The 21354-nt window shown below is 47.8% G+C and overlaps 1 protein-coding gene and 1 long non-coding RNA gene across 8 annotated transcripts in view; one reads left to right on the top strand and one right to left on the bottom strand.

Moving 5' to 3' along the window:
• LOC123426313 overlaps nucleotides 1–21354 on the bottom strand; it is a 60757-nt gene that overhangs the window by 25222 nt on the left and 14181 nt on the right. For 2 of the 7 annotated variants that reach the window (XR_006622144.1, XR_006622145.1), the window contains exons 6-12: nucleotides 20653–21264; nucleotides 20112–20564; nucleotides 19550–19611; nucleotides 19354–19453; nucleotides 18587–18666; nucleotides 18208–18498; nucleotides 17994–18083 (exon numbers count right to left, since the gene is read on the bottom strand). Coding sequence is in view for 1 of the 7 variants with exons in the window: in XM_045110125.1 (XP_044966060.1) it covers nucleotides 18056–18083; nucleotides 18208–18498; nucleotides 18587–18666; nucleotides 19354–19453; nucleotides 19550–19611; nucleotides 20112–20564; nucleotides 20653–21264 (1626 nt within the window). In the remaining 6 variants the exon portion in view is untranslated. The other 5 variants (XR_006622147.1, XR_006622143.1, XR_006622142.1 and 2 more) reach the window with 5 other exon arrangements.
• LOC123426314 lies at nucleotides 2410–8224 on the top strand. Its single transcript, XR_006622148.1, has 3 exons — nucleotides 2410–2727; nucleotides 3818–7280; nucleotides 8185–8224. It is a non-coding gene; the product is annotated as an uncharacterized LOC123426314 (long non-coding RNA).

The following is a 21354-nucleotide window of genomic DNA, read 5'->3' as shown; positions in this document are numbered from 1 at the left end:
ATATGCACAGAAAGTGTACTACCATTCAGGTGGTCTTCGGCTAAATCCAAACCTGTATGAGAGTGGAAAGGTGTGCCTTAGCCTGCTGAACACTGGTGGGGTTCTGGATGTGAGAAGTGGAGCAAGTCAAATTCCACCATGTTGCAGGTGTTGATCTCCATCCAGGGCCTCGTGTTGAATGATAAACCATACTTTAATGAGCCAGGCTACAAAAACACGGTTAATACACCTCTTGGTGAAAAGCATTCCATGGCATATAATCAGACTGCGTTTGTTCTACCCTGCAAGACTATGCTGTATTCACTTCGTAAGCCTCCTAAGGTAATTTACAGAACCCTCATTTCTTGCCATGGTTAAAAGATGTCTTGGTTACTCTTCATGGCGTAAAAGAAGATTCTCACTGGCCATGGTTAGAAAGTTACTGATACTCGTGCTGAAAATAAACTACATACATCCAAATTGGGTTAGAAATAATCTCCTACAGTACTTAAGTAAATCAAATTGTCCGTATTTTTATTTTCTACTATGAACATGGAAGCATCTTTCTTTTTATTCCGAACAATATGATAAACAATGACAGATTACTGGGGCGTCCTAATAGCTCAATTATGTTTCTGTTGTATCAATTATACCTGCCATCTCCTCAATTTCTTTTTTAGCTGTGTTAAGTACAGCCCTGTGAAGTTAGACAATCTGCACCCATAGAAGAGTTGTTTCTTGTGAGTCGTGACATGAAATTACCAACTTTAAATTTTTCACATCTTCGTAAAACGTCCATTATATTTTTATTTATGGAATGTTTAACAAAAAGGAGAAGAAAAATTATCTTTTAAAATATCACCACTATTGTGCACCAGTATCTTCTAAAGAGAACAGAGGTCCCGTCCCGAGTGGAACAGGTTTGTAGCACATGGCAAAAAATACATCCTTGGGATTTATACCTCGTGTGCATTGTTCTTCATGCCATTGAATTCATTCTTACAAGCCTTTCACCTGCTGCAGCATTTTGAGACCCTTGTCGTGCACCATTTTCACGAACGGGAGCGAGCCATCCTGGAATCATGCAGCGCATACGCGACTGGCATTGTCGTCGGATCATCGGTGAGGGATGGCGCCAAGTACGCCCGCGACAAGTGCTTTGCAGGCTTCAAGAAGTCCCTTGAAGACTTTGGTACCAAATTTTGCCTTTTCAATAATGTTTTTGTTCATTGAAAAATCTTGCTGACATCAAAATATTTCTATTTGTGATCCTGTTCCTTATCAAACTGAAATATATTGCCATTGGAGTTTAAAAAATATGATGAACCTTGAATTATTATAAGAACATTTGTAGTGAGTTGTATGATTACATTCTCCTTGTATTGATTATTCAAAATATATTTGCATGGTTCTAATTGTCCGATAATGGTACTCCCTCCCACCCGAATTAATTGACGCAACCTCGAGGGAGTAGCAATAATGCACCTTGGTTCATCCGAACAATTTAATTCAAAAACAATTAGCGAATGTCTTTCTCTTTTTCGTTTTGTCTTTTTATGTTTTTTTCTTGTAGTAAATAGATGCTTAATTAGCTTCTCTCTATTCAGTTGTTGTTGGTAAGAACATTGGTCCCTTATAAAGTGATGTACAAAGTCAAGATATTTTGAGTCTAATGCATAACATGGGCTGCAAGGTGTTCTTTAATAGTAAGAGAGTCGAGATTAAATATAATCTCCAAGATTCGGAATATGACTTTTTTTCATAACATAATTTGTATCCTGTTGCAACGCACGAGTACTCAACTAATATAACAAAGTATTAAAGCTACTAAGCTAGCGACGTTGTCCTGAGTTTGGAGTGCTCTCGCGTGGTCTTTCCTGGGCCGCCGCGTGTCCGCATCAGTCTGAATGCCACATCTCCTCTGAACTATCTGGACCCTGCTATCCACCGCTCAGTCTCTTCTTCTTCCTTCATGCACAGAGAGAGGGGGGAAAAGGGGACCAAGCCATTCGATGCCTCCACCCGTCGATCCTTCGCCGCCCTGTCGCCGTCCAGTGAAGGAATCGAATGGTCGCGCCTCCACCAGTCCATCCTCTTCCGTCGTGCAGCCACGCGCATCAACAGCGGCGGCTCAACAACAAAGAGGCGGTTCAGGGGAGGTGGATCTCCGTGGTCTCCTGCTGCTCGTCGTCAAGGTTCTCCAATTCCCATAGCGGCCTACTAGACAACGATGGGTTCTTCAACCGGCGTCGGCTGGAGCCCAAGAGGTACCCTTGGGTAGACGCCACCTTCGAGCGGAGGAAGCTGCAGCAGCGTGCGGGAGCCTGTCTCCAGGAAGTGACCGAAGTGTTTCAGATCGTGTGCGCCGCTGCCTCCCTCTCGAACGTCCACTGTGCGTGACGCGGCGGCAGTGAGGGCGAGTCATCCTGGAATGCTGGATTCTTTCTGTTACTTTCAAGTATTTTCTTGAGGGAGATTTATACTCTACAGAACACAATAATGGTACTTTGATTGCACTTCAGTTTTGCTCTCTCTTAATGTATATCGTACATTCATGTTATCCCAAACCTGCATGATTTTTCAGCAGTCTGGGATAGGGTTCTAAGATTGATATCACGCTAACTAGGTGTTTTCTGTGTTGCACTCATCTTTTCTCTGCTATTTAACATTGTCTTATTTTTGCTGAAGTTGGTGGGCAAAACTCTTGGCAAAGGAGTCGGAATAACATGGGAAGAAGCTAGGATTCAGGTTAGTTGAAGCAATTAGTTTCCCCACTTTTCGGGTTCTACGTTCATTTTGAATATTAGTACGTACAAAAAGTTTGGATATGTAACCATACTTATGTCTCACAGTTAATTTTTTCTGTTCCAAACAAATTGTATTTTTTGTTTATTAGCAGTGGGTTTTACTGTTCTATAAAATTGCTTTTAGTGGCAAGCTTTAGGGCAGTGGATTTCTATAGCTATGTACTTAGTGTAGAAAATTTAGTATTGCTTGAAACTTGAGAATGTTCTTATCATCTTTTTAGAAGATGAGACTTTAAGCAATAAGTACTTTATATGGTTCGGTTTCATTATATCACTACCACATGTTGTATATCTGAATTAAGTTTACACATACTGGTGTACAAGATTTCATGATATCTGACACTGAAAGCAAAAGGAGTAGAACCACTATGGTTCCTGCCATTCCTCATCTCACGGGCTTCTCTTTAATTGCCCATAATGCGCTCCCATTTTTAAAGCGCAAAAGACCGTATTGGAATATTTTGCTTATGTCAGGTTAGTTTTTATAGGCCTTTGTCTATAAATTCAATTTTCTTGGCGGTTTTTAGCATTTCAAAATGAATGCATAGCAGTTGTCTGAATCTATAGATGTTATTGGTCTAATTACTACCCTTACTACTCATTGACTTTGTGCTGCTCGGGTACCAAGATGCCAAATCTTCATCACAGACAAACAATATACATTTTTACCATAATTGTCATATTATGCATTTTCTATATGCTACCATTTGCATTTAGCTGAATAAGTGTGATGTGACTTCCAGTCTGAATGTCCGAAGAATTTTTTGATTCATGGAAGGTCCAACTCATTTATTTTTCTTCCATTAGCACACTGATTCGTGCAATGGACTACATGTTGAAAGAAGCAGCATAGTGATTCTAATGTTACTCTTTTTTTAGATGATTCTTATGTTACCCTTAAGAGGCATGTGCTCATCTTCAATGATCTTAATTTCTGAAAGTAGAATAAAATCAATGGAATGGACTTTAGTAATATTATGTTGCGCATATGTCAAACTATTATTGGAAATTGATTTGATATATTGTCGCAGTAAAATTGCCTATGCTGCTGGAGCCTGTTCGACCAATGTTTGTGGGTGGATCTCCATTGGATGAGGGCGGCGAGATGCTAGGGACTGTACTATGGTGATTGTTGCTGGCGCTAGTTCAGGTCAGGTCAACAGCGGCGGCGGTTCAATTCAGGTTATTTGAGTGTTGCCAATCTTTAGATTACTGCTCTTCACTGATCTTCCCTGTATTTTTACTAATTTATACATTGGATTTTCAGAAAACACGAACTGCTCTGCTTTACTAAAAGTTGGATCTCTGTAAGTCATCTTATTTAACCGGTTATTCCTAAGTAGCAATAAACTAAACACTTGTGCAGTAGAAAATATCATAAATGATAAACGTGCATGGCTACGAGTGCTTTCTCTTTGGCACTAAGCCATCTACAAATATTCTTCCTTAATTTCATTATGTATTTGAATACAATTAAAACATGTTACAAAATGGAAGCATTGTTTGGCTCTACATGCCTTTTTTTCTTGGTTGCTAATTAATAACTGCTCTCATAATGTCTTGCATGTTTACCATGATAAAGGTTTAATGGGTGGAGGGACCGCTGCTAAAAGATGTAAAGAAGTGGTCTTAGCACTGGAAGCTTACTGTCTGAATCGCAAGGATCTAAGAGTAGGGAAGCATATAAATTACTGAACGTTATGGTAGACTCCAAGGATCTAAGAGTAGAGAAGCATATAAATTACTGAACGTTACGGTAGACTGCATAGTATTTGTCACAACGATGTTTACAGTGTGTTCTCTAATCTAATACACTGTCCAAATTATTTTTTATCTGTCATTACAGTGTGGCAAATGGAAGGAGAGATCCTCGCGAACAGGCCTAATCTGTTTAAAATGACTGAGCAAGCAACTACCCACAACCCCACACACTAATGGAGCCAATGCTGACTAGGTGCTTACCTACATGTCAGCACTGAGGCAAGTAAAAAAATTCCAATTCAGTCTGGATAGGTTGCGATTCTATGCTCCTAATTTTTTTTTTCCTCCAAAAATGGACTTCAGTATGTTTCAAAACACTATATGCTTTCAAAATTTAAGTATGGCTGATATTCAAAATTCATGACAACAAATAAGGCGCTTAGGTTCTTATGTGCAAGATTACAAAAAGCTGATGTTCTGCGTTCATCAGGTGCATTGAAATGTATATGCTTGATTATATTGTATTCACCATGTGTGAAATCAATTGTTAATTTTAACCTTAGCCATGGAAGTATACTGCTGGAATGTAAAGTATCGTGTCTAACGACTTTCACTCCCTTTATATTTCTCTGCACACACACGACTTTCACTCCCTTTATATTTCTCTACAAAGGTGTGTGCGCCACCATATTTTACTGTTGATACTTTGGTCTCTCAAATGCCGCACAGTTAAAACGTAGCACCATTTCTCAGATGAAAGAACTGCATTCTAAGTTTCCAATAAAATTTGACATGAATGTGGAGTCAGCAGTTTCTTATTAACAATTCTTCTATTGTACTAAGTGGATGGTGTTTCTTATTTTTCTTGCATTTTCACCGTAACATCCTATTCACAAATCATATTTGTTTGCACATTCAGGTTTGACATCCTATTCACAGATCATGCTATTTATGGTAGGAAATTTTTAAATTGTTTCCTTTTTGTTATTTATCAATTTTTCATGTTTTCTTTCTTCATTATCTATTTCATGACTTTGAAGAACAATGTGAAAACTATTATCTTGGTTACGAGAAGTCAAAGGAGATACCTAAACTTCAATGGATATTGGTATCTATAAAATTTTTGCTCAAGACTAATCCATAGATTAGCCAAAGGGGTTCACATTAATTCCTTGATTATAGGTCCTGAAGGTTCTGCATATGAGAACAAGTCCACTGTTGAAGACCAAGAGCATACAAAAATACAGAAATGGCGTAAACAAATCCTCGACATATTTGATGTTTTGCTAGCTGGGAGAAAAAGTGAAAAGTGGACGCCCTGGACTTTTTCTTTCATTGCTTGACATTTTTTATTCCGGCATAACTGAAGGTGAGCAAAGACTGGACAAAGACATGAAATTTGGGTTAGTAGACATGGTGCCCTTTCATAATAAAGTTATGTTGGTACCAATAAAAGGTTATTCTGCTATATCCTTTCATGTTAGCTCAATGCACGGAGGTCTGAATGTCCACAACAAGATAAGTGCATATATTATCATGTGTTTCCATGTACGTGTTATCCTCAATAGCACGGATGTTTATATAATCTGGCATTAACAAACTTATCAATGTTATGGATCAGTAACACAGAACATTGAGATATTTATGCTCTATATATACATGATAAGTCTGTCGTATGTGGACTTTGTTCCATTTTGAGGACATAACCCGCTTAAATGTGAACTTTGATGCAGTCAGTTGATATTGAAAATAAATTTTAGCATATGGCCAAGTAAACAGAAATATTCTAATACCAGCTCGCTCTCAAGCCTGTTGGCGCCCTTATTTCTTGGTAACAAAAGAAATAACATAGACGTACACATAGGCATCTTAACGGGCGCGGCGTGCCGCCTACTAGTATAAGTAATATGTACAATGTCAGGAGAGGTTGTGTGGCGTGGTGGTTAGTTCATCATGCATTGAAACAGGAGGTCAGTGATTCGACTCACCATTTGTAGACACCAAAGAAAAAAGACATACAGAATAAACAGATAAATGGACCAGCCCAGCTCACGCGGCTGCACTATAACCGACGCGTGCAGCGCCAAATAGGGTTTGCCGTACGCGCTGGTTAGCTTCGGCCCTTTTTTTTAATAACACAGAGGTGAAAATGATGGAAAAGAAAAACGTAATGAACTTTCCTGAAAAGAAAAATTATACCAAAAATCTTAAAATGAAAAAAATATAGAAAAATATGAACTATTTTTCTTAGCCAAATAAAATACTTTAGAAAATTACTTTTTGAAAATTCCAAAAAGACTTGGAGTTTGATTTTCAAATCTTTTACAAACAATTTTATGTTTTCCATTTAAAAATAAACTTCAATTTTTCCTATGACTTTTGAAGGGTCATATTCCTTCTCCCTCTATTTCTTTATCTGAGGATTTCAAAATTCAATAGGGATTCAAATGGAAAAATTATGGGAAACTCTTTTTATTCCCTCACTTGCCACTTCCACCCAAACTACATACGACACATCGTCCTTCTCAGCCTATGTCGTGTCCACGTCTACAACCTCACTCGCCACTTCCACCCGAACTACATGCGGCATTATGATGGGAGGCACTCCTCGAAACAGGCTTTCGCCCCGCTTTATAGATAAAGCACACATAACAGAATCCAAGTAACATGTCCGAACAAAGAAATAAAAAGATAGTCCGCTGGGGCAACAGCACATTCCAGCCCAAGAAAGGAAGAAGAAGCAAAAAAGGCCCTCACGGGGACAGGCTAGGCAGCAAGCAAGGGAGAGGAGAGGTTACTAGTATAAGTAATATGTACAATGTCAGGAGAGGTTGTGTGGCGTGGTGGTTAGTTCATCATGCATTGAAACAGGAGGTCAGTGATTCGACTCACCATTTGTAGACACCAAAGAAAAAAGACATACAGAATAAACAGATAAATGGACCAGCCCAGCTCACGCGGCTGCACTATAACCGACGCGTGCAGCGCCAAATAGGGTTTGCCGTACGCGCTGGTTAGCTTCGGCCCTTTTTTTTAATAACACAGAGGTGAAAATGATGGAAAAGAAAAACGTAATGAACTTTCCTGAAAAGAAAAATTATACCAAAAATCTTAAAATGAAAAAAATATAGAAAAATATGAACTATTTTTCTTAGCCAAATAAAATACTTTAGAAAATTACTTTTTGAAAATTCCAAAAAGACTTGGAGTTTGATTTTCAAATCTTTTACAAACAATTTTATGTTTTCCATTTAAAAATAAACTTCAATTTTTCCTATGACTTTTGAAGGGTCATATTCCTTCTCCCTCTATTTCTTTATCTGAGGATTTCAAAATTCAATAGGGATTCAAATGGAAAAATTATGGGAAACTCTTTTTATTCCCTCACTTGCCACTTCCACCCAAACTACATACGACACATCGTCCTTCTCAGCCTATGTCGTGTCCACGTCTACAACCTCACTCGCCACTTCCACCCGAACTACATGCGGCATTATGATGGGAGGCACTCCTCGAAACAGGCTTTCGCCCCGCTTTATAGATAAAGCACACATAACAGAATCCAAGTAACATGTCCGAACAAAGAAATAAAAAGATAGTCCGCTGGGGCAACAGCACATTCCAGCCCAAGAAAGGAAGAAGAAGCAAAAAAGGCCCTCACGGGGACAGGCTAGGCAGCAAGCAAGGGAGAGGAGAGCCGTCGGGCGGCCGCCATCAACGCGTCCAGGAAGTGCTGAAGCCGGTCCCGGCCCCGAGTCCTAACGAGCGGATGCCAGAGCTGCAAGAATGCAAGGAATTTGAAGAACGAGTCAGAAGCACGCCGCTGAAACACCTTCTCAATCACCATCTTATTGCGAGTAATCCAGAGGGTCCACATCATAGCCGCGAAGACCATCCAAAACAGTCGGCGTTTATGGCCGACCTGGTTGGCCCGCACCTGCAGAAAATCTGCAAGGTCAGAGGCCTCCCACTCCGGTCCCAGAGCCTCGCGTACAAAGCACCATAGTGCCTGTGCCGCAACACATAAGAACAGAATGTGAGAGCCGGTCTCCGGGACATGACACAGGGGACAAATGTCGTTACCCGGACCATGGCGTTTCAGCACCTCAGTCCCTGAAGGTAAACGGTCTCGGAGAAGCTGCCAAACGAAAATCTTGATCTTCAAGGGCAGCGGGACCTTCCAGAGTGAGGATAGCCACGGGAGGACCGACATCCTGCACAGCGCCAGGTAGGCCGAACTTATAGAAAATTCTCCCGAGGGAGAAAGACTCCAAGAGACACTATCACGAACCGCCGAGGCCGGGAGGGGAGTCACTGCCAATAGTAATTCCCAGTCCTGGACCTCAGCTGGGCCAAGGGGACGGCGGAAAGCCACATGCCATCCGTCGTCCAGAGCAGAGGCAGAGACAAGGACAGCAGGGTCGGCGCAGATAGCAAAGAGTCTCGGGAAACGGAATTGCAGAGGCTCTCCCTCCAACCAGGGATCTAACCAAAACTGGGTCCCAGACCCGTCGCCCACCGAGATCCGCAAGCCCAGCCTAATATCGTGCTTAATGCTCTGGATAGACTTCCAGAACTGCAAACCATTCGCGGGAGAGCATGCCAAGAGAGGTCGGCCTTGAAGGTACTTGGCCTCAATCAATTGAAGCCACAAACCCCCATCTCACTGCAGAATCCGCCAAACCCATCAGAACATCAGGGCCACGTTCATGCGGCGGGACGCAGGAATGCCTAAGCCCCCTCGGTCTTTTGGCACGCAGACGTCAGCCCATTTCACCATGTGATACTTGGGCCTACCATCCCCTGCCTGCCAAAAGAATCTAGCCAGTTCCTTGTCGAAGGCGCTGTGCACACCTTCGGGCAGGATATACAGCCCCATCATATACATGGGGAGGCTTGCGAGGTTCGAGCTAATGAGAATGGATTTGCTACCTTTAGAAGTGAACCTGCCGCACCAGGGTTCCGCACGGGACGCTACTCGTCCTGGATCAAACCCGCTAACCAGAATCCTGGACTCCGCTAGGGGCATTCCCAAATACGAGATAGGGAAAGTCGCCAGCTTGCAGTTGAGGTTGTCCGCAATCCTGAGTTGCTCAGCCTCAGAGTAGCCCAGGACCACCACCTCGCTCTTATCAAAGTTAATCTTAAGTCCAGCCATTTCCTAGACCATGATCATGGTGTCGTCTGCATACTGGAGGTGGGAAACCCCACCCCCCGGGATGAGATGACCAACCACCCCCAGGATATGCCCTGCTAATCTTGCCATATCCAGGATGCCAGCAAGGGCGTCCACGGCGAGGTTAAAAAGCAGGGGGGGGATAGGGTCACCCTGCTTAACCCCCCTGGATGCCCGAAAAAAGGGGCCAACTTCACCATTGATATTGATCGTGGTGCTACCAGATCGCACCAGCTGCATGATCCAGGAGCACCACCTCTCGTCAAATCCGCGCCGCTGCAATACTAACCTCAGGAAGGACCAATCAAGACGGTCGTACGCCTTCTGGAAGTCCAAGTTGAGAAAGACCCCCTTCATTCCCTTGGACGCCACCTCATGGACCACCTCGTGGAGGGCAAGAATCCCGTCATGGACCTTCCTGCCCTTCAGGAATGCAGACTGAAGGGGGTGGGCAATCCGTTCGGCCACAGGGGACAAGTGAGTGGCGCAGACTTTAGCAAAAATACGCGCCAACACGTTAATCACCGTAATAGGCCTGAATTGCCGAATCTCTGCAGCCCCAACTAGTTTGGGGATGAGAGTAATGACTCCATAGTTAATCCTGCCCATGTCCAGTGTGCCTATATAAAATTCATGGAACATAGGCATGATAACCGGGCGCACGGTCTCCCAGAATCGTTGGAAAAAAACCACCGGGAGGCCGTCTGGCCCCGGGACCGAGCACGCCTTCATAGAGGCGATTGCCTGGCCAACTTCCTCCGAGGAAAATGGGAGAGTGAGTTCCGCATTCTCCACGTCGGACACCTGATCAGCTAGCGGCCAGAAGTCCTCACAGAGGGAGGAGCCTCCTCGCAGATCAGCCGAGATAACTCCTTATAGAAGGAGTAAATATGGGATGAGATGTCTTCTGGGCTCTCCAGGAGAGCATCTCCGTCCCAGAGGAAAGGGATGACACATTTCCTCCTACGGCCGTTGGCGATGGCCTGAAAGTACGCGGTGTTTGCATCTCCCTTAAGAAGCCAGTTCTGGCCACCTCAACGTTGCCAGAACAATTCCTTGGACCTGAAAATGCCCATGAGCTCGGCATCAAGGGAGTATCTCCGGGTCCAGTCATCCAGGGACAGACCCGCTCCATCCGCCAAGTCATCTAGGGACTTAATCTGACCTAGCAGGGCCCCTTTACGGGCCCGGAGATCAGCACCCAAGTTAGCACCCCAGCCCTTCATGGCCTGGCGCGCCATCTTGGCACAGTGTTGCCAAATGTCCACCACACAGAAGACTCGCGGCGGGGAGGCGGCAGCCCGATGCCAACGGTCGCGGACCAACTCGCACAAACCAGGCTGATCCAACCAAAAAGTCTCAAAGCGAAAGCGCCGTGATCTAGGGGGGAGCTATCCCCCGACGAGAAGAGGAGGGGCGTATGGTCTGACCCAATCTGCGTGATCGCCCTAAGCCCACAGAGGGGGAACATCACTTCCCATTGGGGCGACACAAAGACCCAATCTAGAACACTCCGGATGGGGTCCGCCTGCTTGTTCGACCACGTGAACCTGGCCCCTACGCGAGCTATCTCCCGTAGCGCCAAGTCAGCAATGCAGTCATTGAAAAGATGCATCCGGGGTCGATCTACATTCGGAGAGCTTTTATTCGAAGCCCACCTAATAAGATTAAAATCACCAGCCACCACCACCGGGGTGGTGCACCGCTCTACCTTATGCTTTAGCTCGGCGAGGAATTCAGCCGAGCGGGTATGGTCCGCCGGACCATAGACGATAATCACCTCCCAGCTGAGGTGGGTACGTCGGTCGGTGATGGCCATGCTCACAAAAAACTCTCCCCGGTCCATGTCCTCCACCGAGAACGCCTCCTCCCGAACACCAAGCAGGATTCCCCCAGAGTGGCCTGAAGCAGGGAGCCACTGCCAGAAGAATTGGTGGCGGGAGAGCCTCTGGAGCTCGAACATGCTAAAGTCCTGCCGAATCGTTTCTTGGAGACCCACTATGTCAATCTCTTCCTGACGCAAATACTCAATAAGTTGCCGACGCCGGCCAGGGAGGCCAAAGCCCCTAATGTTCCAACATAGGAGCTTCATTTAACAACCTCGTCTGGATGCCTAGGCCCCGCTAGCGGGGCCGAACTAGCCCGCTCGTCAACCGCGGGGCGGGGAGTAGCCTTAGATGGCCGACCCCGGCGTCCCCGAGAAGAAGGGACACCGGAGGTCCCCGGGCCTGAGGAGGGAGCTCTGGGGCGTGACACTCGCTCCTCATCTCGAGTCTCAGTGGGGTTGAGACGGGTGGGCGGCCGCCCCCTGGGCTCCCGGCCAGAGGGGAGCCCAGCTATGGGCGGTCCGGGACCAGCTGCAACCGCTGCCAGGGGTGCGACGCCATCCCTGGTCTCTCTATGACCAGGTCTGGCGTGCACCGGGTGGGAGGGGGAGTTGGAGCGCGCAGCAAGACAGCGAGCTTCCGCTAACGCCCCCTCAAGCCTCTCTTTCGCACATAGGGCGGAGATCTGCTCAAGAGGGGGACCTTTCTCCCCCCGAAACACAATACCACTGTCCACAGCCACCACAGCCAAAAGGGGCACCAAATCGCTAGAGAGGACAGAAAACCGAGAACCAGAGCCAGAAGGGGGAAGGAGGGAAGGCGTACCTGGAAACAGATCGCGGGCCGCAGCACGCCGGGCCGCCAGCTCAGGGATCGTCGGGACTCGGCCGTCCTAAAGGATCCGGGACTGGCTGATCCGCGCGCTCTGACGTGCCGCCACGGTTGGGGAGGCGCCCTCCCGAGGCCGCGAGCGGGGCACGGGAGGGGACTCAGGCTCGCATCCAGGGTCGACGGCCACCGGAGGGCGCGGATCCGGGGACCCCAAGGTTGGGAAGGGGGGGAGCCCGGAGAGCGTGAGTAGCAAACCACCCCTGGCGAGCGCGGGGACGAAGCAGGGCAGACCTCCATACCCACGCTCACCTCCTCCTCAGCAGCGACCACCGGGATAGGGGAGGCAGGGAAAGTGGTCTCCTGTCTACCGCCACCACCGGTGCCAAAGAACCCACCGTGGAGCCACCTGCTAGCCCAGTCTGGCCAGCAGCCGAAGGGGCGGGGTTGCGCCGACCGCCTGACGGCTCGGGCGGAGCCCCGACCAACTCATCCCCCCCATCAGAAGAAGACCCCTCCTCCGAAGAGCCTCCCTCCTCGTCGAGCCCCCCGTCATCAGGGTCCGGCCCAGACGGGGCCGGATCAAGCTGAACCGCCGGAGCCGGGGACTCGAGCTCGAAGGTGAGGCGCCTGCCCTTGGAACCAAAGTAGAAGACCAAGGACAGCCCATCGATCTCAGCAGTAGCCGGGCAGAGAATCTCAATGCGGGCGGGGCCATCATCCTCGAAAGAAGCCAGGTCGGCGGTGATCAGTTTGCCCACGGGTTCGGAGATGGCCTTCAGAATATGAGTGAGCTTGCCACCCCGCGGAGCCGCACTACCCCCCCCCCCCTTGGGAGGCCGTAAACGAGGAACCATACCTTCTCCAAAGGAGGGACGGGGTCAGGCTCTGACGTGGCCGCCTGGACGCTGATCAAGAACTGGTTGAGGGGACAGCGAATAGGCCCATGCGAGCAGACCCGGAGTAGCTCGGCCGAGGGGAAAGGGACCGAGAAGACCAGAGGAGCCGTCTCAGTCACGTCCCAGGCAAACTCACAGCCACGGAAGTCGCCAATGTAGGCCGCGAGCTCATCACGGATGAGGTCAGACGAGATCACCAGGCCATCCGGGATAGACTGCCCGGGCTCCAAGGTGATCGTCGCTAGGTGCGGCCGGGCAGCTACCTCCTCAATCTCCGCATCCACGAAGTAGAAGCTACCCCGCTCAGTGCCATACCCAAGATAGGCAAGCGTCGTGGGGCACCGTGGGGGAGCCTCACACTCCGAGCGGTAGTGTACGACGCACCCGCAGTTGATGCACATCGTGTCCTTGCGGGAGCGCTGACGGTTAACCCGAGCAGGGGGGTCCAGAGCCTCCTGCTCAGGAGCCCCTGAGTTGCTGGCGGCGTCAGGCCGCCAGCACCGCCAAGGGAAGAGCCAGCAGCCTTCTTCTTCTTCGATTTCTTCTTCTTCTTAGCAGGGGCCGGGGCGGGAAGCGGGACATCAGGCAGGCCCTCTGGGGCCACGAGCCTAGAATGCCCGTCGTCACGGCGCCAGTCAGCACGGCGGCCATCATCACCGCGCCGCATCGACGGCCCGCCCCACCGCTCCCCCCGACGGTGATCCTGACGATCACGCCTCCAAGAAGGCGCCGCGGGGCGGTGCTCGAGGTCTCGAGCCGGGGGCTCGCGGGGCGCAGGCTCATCACGCGGCAGAGATGCCAGAGTGGGACGTGCAACCAGCTCCGCCCGCAGGGCTGCTTCCCGGTCCAGGTCAGCCGCGCGGGCGGCCTCCAGGCGGCGATAGTCCCCCGGCGAGCCCGGCAGCCGCAAGCGGGGATCCCTCGCCGGGTCCCGAGGAGGTGGTGGCCGGCGCAGGGAGGTCCCGGAGTAGTACTCTGGGGACTTCCCCGGCCGGGCAGACCCCCCACGCCCGGAGCGGGACGAGGCAGTGCCCCCATCCGGGGCACGGTCACGGGCAGCGGGGTCAGCCACCGTCGCAGCAGGGAGAGCGCGCTTCGGACGGGCCTGACCGTCTCCGGAAGCCTCGTCATGAGGGCTTCCGCGTAGGAGAGCTTGGGCACGGGAGGGACCGACCGAACCCAGCGTTCGCTCCGGCCAGGAGGAAGGGAGCCGGGCCGGGGGGATGGCGAGGGACGGACGGGGGAGGCGGGACGGGGGGGCTGGAGGGGGAGGGAGCGGCGAGACCGAGCGCAGGGGGCAGAGGAGTCGCGACCTCTCTCGGGCGCGATACGACGATTCGGGATGGCGGCGCGGTGACTGAGACGAGGGGAAACCCTAGCGGCCGAGCTGGCTGTCTCCACCGGCCTGGGGCGCAGCTCGGATGGGCCACCCGTCCCTGGGCCAAAGCCCACTGGAGGTTGATCCGGTCCAACACCCGCCGGACACGGCGAAGCGCCCTAGCGCGTTCACGGGCCGAAAGGGGCCCAGAACCGCAGGACTGGGGCCCATCGGGGCGGGGCGCGGCCCACCCACCGTCACGCCGGCCCACGTCGCTAGGGCACGGGATGAGGCAGCGAGCACGGGGCGCTCCCGCCTCCGGCCCTGGCGCCGCCGCCGGGAAGGAGGGCAGGGAACCAGCGCCGGACGGCCCACCTCGGGCACCTCCACCAGCCGCCGCCGCGGAGGACAATCCGGGCAGCACGCCGGCGAGGGCCGTCGAGGGGCAAGGGGGAGCCACCGGAGAAGAGATCGGGGGACCCCGCCGGTGCACTCGGCCGGACTTGGGCGCCACCTCCCGCCGCCAGACCTTCTTCCCCGGCTCTCATTCTCATCTACTCCCTTATAGACATAACTCTTGATAGCATCTCATACTCTCCATTGTAACCCCTTGCACGAGGTATACCCACCATGAATAACAACAAGAAGCGGGAGGTAGGGTATTAGTCCTCAAAGGAGGCTCGAACCTAGGTAAAACCTTTATGTGACCTCTGACATGAGACATCCAGCCATGTTATAAACCCTACCAACGGTGCTGACTGGATTTTGAACCATTAGTTGGGGCGCCAAGCATGGGCTACGTCAGCTGGAGATTGATCCTAGATCGTATCTCTACCGGCTTCTGGCGGGCTCCCACTAGGAGAGAGTCTGACCTTTAGCTATTTCACCTTCATGCCAGACGAGACGGGTCGGATCGACACCAACCTATCGACCCACCTTTTTGCACGATCTATGTTGGAGTTGTGGTCTTCGTCATCGACGGCAATAACAACCTATATATGTGTGTCCCATTGATCAAGCAGATTACGTGGTCGACTTCATCAAGCTCAATGGCATCTTCGCCACCAGGCCCAGGAGGCCTGTTCAGGATCTGAAACGCCGAGGTCGCATACTGATAGGGGATTTATGCACGCCTAAGCAACCAGATTGGTTATGGAACTGAAACTGGGTTAAATTTGTCAGGCTACACAACGACCTCACCCCTGACCTCAGACTCAGAGGGCAATGATGCAACACAAATGATGCACACAAGGCCAATGCACTGGCTCCACAGGTTGAGTGCTACGGAAAGCCACCAGCCTCGGCATAGCCCAGAACACTGCATCATCTACCGCTTCATCTCCGATTGCATCGTCGGGGTGGCTTGGGGCATAAGTTTGGCCCGTCACTATTACATGATAAACCAGTGGCAGGCATAAGTTTGGCCCACCATTGTTGCCTCATGAACTAGTGGGGGGCATGTTGTGAGTGTCTGTCACTGATAGATATCATCACACATGCAAATTTGAAGAGTTTATTTATGGCGAGCGTGTAATTCCGCCCGCCACTGCTCTGCATATCTCAGTGGCGATTCCGTTTTGAAACCTACCACTGCTACTTTGCCAAATTAGTTGTGACGGGTATCTGACCGCCACTAATTTGATGCCATGTATAAGCCTTTTTTTCGGTAGTGTCTCGCTTAACGGTTGCTGCTTGCAGGCCCATCCATTGCTTTTTCCCATCCCTTATCCTCTCAGCTCTTCACATTCACTCATTTGCTTTTCTTCCTCCCGTATCTAGGTTTTTCCTCCCCAAGCACTCGTCGGCAATGACCGCTCACCACACACGACCACCCTTTGCCGGCAGGGGAGGTCGTTGGCGTCGAGATGGGGGCTGGGACTACATGCTGCAACCGGCCACGACAGACATCCACTCGCCCGGGGCGACGGCCTGGCCATGCGCCACAACATCCTGTTGCGTTGGACGCTTTGACAAGGTCGTGCTACGAGCAGCGAGAGGTCATCGAAGAAGATGCGAACTATACTGAGACGTGTTGTGATCGGCCTTGACGGAAGCGCCAAGGATGCTCAAACCGGCCAACTTTTTTGTTTGAACCGGCAACCGGAGGTGTTGCAACCGCTGGTAGCAAAATGTTGGAACCAACAGCCGCGACCTCCAGCAGGTATTATTTTTTGCTTCAAACAGCCATTGCTTTTGCTGGAACCATCAAGCATTTTTGCTGGAACAAATGATTTTCATGGATCGAGTATGGAAACATTTTTCTTTTGCTGGGATTGGCGAGCAAATTTTATGCGGCCAGCGAGAATTCTTGCTTCAACCAGCCATCTTTTATGCTGGAACCATCATACATTTTTGTTGGAGCCAACGTTTTTCCGGAGATGCGTTTATCTTTTTGTTGGGATCAAGAGAACTTTTTTATACGGCCAACGAGAATGCTTCAACCAGCATCTTTTTTTGCTGGAACTAGCAGTTCTAAGAACAACTCTAGCAACCCCGGTAAACCTCGTGGCCTGTATAATTCCGACAAGTATACGGATTTGGTCTACATTTTTGGCCAGATCAGACCCTGTATACTCGGGCCGGCCCGTAAAGTTTTTACAATGGCTCGAAAACGTACCCCCCGTGCGGTATATATCCGAGTCTGCGGCCACGATACGGGTCGAAACCCTATTCCCCGCCGCCGTGATTCCCATCCCTCCCCCCTTTGATTTCAATCTGCCGCCCCGCCCATCAATCCTCCATGATGTGGGGCGGGATGTGGAGCTTCGACCGGCACAATGGCGACGACCCCGAGCGGAGGCGTTGCATCAGTGCCGATGCGGCAAGGAAGCGCTTCGCCCTGCGATACACCAACTGTGGCCTTAAGCCGTCAGCGTCCCTCCTTCGCCGCGAGACGGGGGAGTACGACCGCGGGGCAGGCCCTCCTCCGCCGCGGGTTGTCCTCCGGCTCCTCCACCGCCGTGGGTTGTCCTCCGGCTCCTCCACCGCAAGCAACTCCTCTGCCGGTGCGTTGAGCTCACGGACGCCCCTAACTCTGCTCAAAAGAGAGACGGAGAATCTCCCGCCACTCCACGCAGTGAAGAGGGAGCCGAAGCCGGAGCGGCGGGGAGTCATCGGGCCGAAAGATTACCTCCCCAATGCGGATGTATATAGACATACTTTAGAATGTAGATTCACTCACATTGCTCTATATGTAGTCTCTAGTGGAATCTCTGAAAAGACTTAAATTTAGGAACAAAAGACATATTTAGGAACCGAGGGAGTAAAATTTAGCCTAGACTCAATGAAAAAAAATCATATCCTATGAATCAAATGACATCTCTTTCCCTATAGGATTTGAGATGCCATGCATCTCAGTTCCTATGGTTATATTCTTATACTATGAACCAAAGGAGGACGAATTGTGCAAATCAATATACACACATGTAAGCAGCAAAGGAAATTACAGTATCTGATTACCGTATATTCAACCACAGAAATAGTAGCGTGTCCCCAGGGGCAACTTAATTGTTTCAGTACTGCTAACAGAGCTCCTCAAATCTGGCCAAGCTGCAGAAAACATTATCTGTATGCTCATTTCGAGTAAAATGTAGTTGAATGAAAAAAGGGGAAAGTAGAAGCAAAACAATATATCACTTAACTAAATGGGGAAAAGATCATCATGGTCACGGACCTTTTAAGGAGAGGCTTTGGATTGTAAGGGAATAAATCTTTCTTATGAAGATCTTCCAATGTTCTCTTTAACGAAAGGAGACATACTTTAGCACTCAGGAAAAGTGGTTCTTTCCTCTTACTTTCCTTGTCATGAGCGGAACCTAACTTGGTGCCTTCCATTGAGCTACCAGTGAAACTATTTATATTTTTGAAGATTCTTTGCCTTTTACAGTTGAGTTTTTGTATTTGCGCCTCGTAAACTGAGTCGTCAACAAAAGCATCCCAACACCTGGATACCAGTCGTAGGCACCTGAGAACAGAGACATAAATATCACATTGGGGAGCCTACACGTGTCTGTCATTTGACTGTATCAGAAAGAAAATGGAAGCTAACTGACCGTAATAGATATTGGGCACAATGCACACCTACATCTTTAGCTATGAGATAATCAACAAGTACCAAGTGATCATAGTGTAGCTGCAAAATAAATATAACAAACTATTAACGACTCAAATGGTATATTATACAGTCAAACAGGAGAATGGATTTGGATGTTCTATAGAAAAGAAACGACTAATGGGTCAGCAAAGGCAGGAATCCTAAATAACACATTTGGTAAGTCTCTTACAAATTGCCGAACAATCCATATGCTTGAAAGATCTAATAAAATATATATTTATTTGTACTTACGTGCAAACTGCAACACATTCCTACAGTCTGAAGTTACGGACTATCTGTAATTTACCAATGCCTACAGTCTCACACTCACTTGGAAAACCAATATGCTTAAGTTGGGTACGAGATAGTAACAAGAGATGATTTACCTCTAGCTATGGTAGCTGATGTACACTTACCCGGACCTATTATCTTGATTGTTATTAGAGCCCTAATGAATTACTGCCAATTTACTCTATGAAGTGCAGTAACCAGAATTCCTCGGCCAAAAAATCATTATAGGATGGCATTTCCTATCCTGTACTGCATAAACTACTGGAAGTTTGTTGCTACATCTTTGATAACACAACACCAAGAAACCATGACAGTATGAAGCTATTTGCACAATCAAATGAACAAGAACTGATTGTCATAATACTGCTTTGCAGAGATCAATAAGCATCTAGCAACTCTAACAGAATAAGACGTATAACATGTTGACTGACTCACCAATGAAAGCCATTGATGAAAAATATAAACTGGGTCAAAAATGGTGGAGAACAGTTTGGCACCAATCAGTTCAGACGTCCATTTAGTTTCCATCTTATCTCTGCAAATTTGGACAGAAGGTCATAACTATATAAACATACCTACAGTCTGGACAACTTTCCATTATGAAATGTTGCATGGTATATCTTCTGCTTACATTGCCAACGAAATAAGTGGAGCATCCAAAAGCTGCAAGAGAATGATGAATAACATATCGTCCTGCAATATGAAGGAGCATATGCCCAATACTATAAAAATTGCTCAAACACAAGGAATACATGTTAACACTAAAAAACAAAGCATTAAGAAGATAAAGGCTTCAGCATTTGGCCTGAAGTACAATTTACATTGTACAAACGGGGACAAGAGAGGAGAGGAACTGTATGTGAAAAGAAAAACATTAGCAAATCTGAGGTATAATGAGCATGATATCTCACTGATGCTCAAGATGTACTCAACATAGAAAGCAACTCCCTAGCAATGTGCACTAATATAGATCCAAATACTCTACTGTAAAGAAACAAACTACCCGCAAAAGGTGACAACAATCACTTATGAAGACAAACAGAAGCAGAAATGCATGAGTATGAAGATAAAACCCAAATTATCTAGTACCTACAAGACATAATGAAAATCGACCAACTCCAACAGAAGCTCGTTTTGCCATTGAACAATGAACAAAGTTAACAAGGTTTCTGGCATTTAGAGCAGAAGCATACCTCCTCCATATATAACTGCAGAAAGCATAAAACAATATCTGTTGATGATTTTGAGTCCAAAATCTCGTCTAAGCAACATCTCTGAAACCAAACCGAGATTTCTGACAAGCCAAAATAGTTGCAATTATCAGTGCAGCCTTGCTCTTTGTGATCTCTCTTGCATGAACAATTCAGTCTACTATCATTTCCACTGCAAGCCAAGAATATCGAACAACTAAGAAACAAATACATAGCCTGTCTTTTTAAGTGCCGGGTAGATTTATCCTGAAGCTCGCCCAAACCTACACCACTCAACAAAAATGGGGATCCCTCTAAACAATTCTCCAGTTTAGTTCTATGTTGGAACATAGGTTCATGGAGTAGACTCTGAAAGTGGCGTCGAAGTAATTTCAGCAAACAAACAATATGTGAGCAGTTCTGCTGTATGTGAGGCTTAAGCCTTATCATTAACATCTGCATTGAGAAAGCAATGGCTGATGAGTACTTGGTTACAGATTGTTTCAACTTCGTAACAAAAGATTGCTGGATGTATGAAAACTACCAATATTTTGTGCTTTGAATACTGAGAGAGACTTTTTGGGATATGCTGTTGCTCTTGTAAGTAAGTTGCTAATCTAGGAATGACATCTGCAAGTTTCACAAATACATCTCGTCGGTCCGTGTCTTCCGTGTCACTTTGCTCAACTAAAGAGCACAAGAGCTGGAGGAGACTGCCTGACACAATTCCAAACTGTGCAGAATCTTTACTCAAACTATGTCGGTCATCCGTGACAAGGCTTACAAGTTTCCCCGCATTGAATTGGTAACCAGGATCCCAATGTAACTTCTGAATATGATAAATGGACAGGCAAATGAAGTCATCTTTCAGTTCAGAGTCATTGAGTTTCAGAAGCTTCAGAATAATGTGTAGTACTCGAAAGAGGCAAGTCATTATCTGCCTACTGCTATTGACACATCGTAGTTTGAGTACTGCTATAAAGCTTGTAATACTGGTGCTTTTTTTAGTCATAGTGTCATGACTTATGCTTTCCGCAGCAGATGAACAACCGACAGAACCTTTGGTGGCATTAATTGTAGAATGATTATGAGCGCATGTTGATACTGTGTGTATAGCTGCCCAGACCAGCTCAACAAACTGAACCCAAACGGCTTCCTATGAACACAGCAATAGATACCATAATAAATAAATAATTCTATATATATAGAATTATGCACCATAAAAACAAGGAGAAGAGCATGAGCA

Source organism: Hordeum vulgare, chromosome 2H (genome assembly GCF_904849725.1).
Source record: "Hordeum vulgare subsp. vulgare chromosome 2H, MorexV3_pseudomolecules_assembly, whole genome shotgun sequence".
Classification (NCBI taxonomy): domain Eukaryota; kingdom Viridiplantae; phylum Streptophyta; class Magnoliopsida; order Poales; family Poaceae; genus Hordeum; species Hordeum vulgare.
The sequence above is the reverse complement of the archived record's forward strand: the minus strand, read 5'-3'. Positions and strand labels throughout refer to the sequence as shown.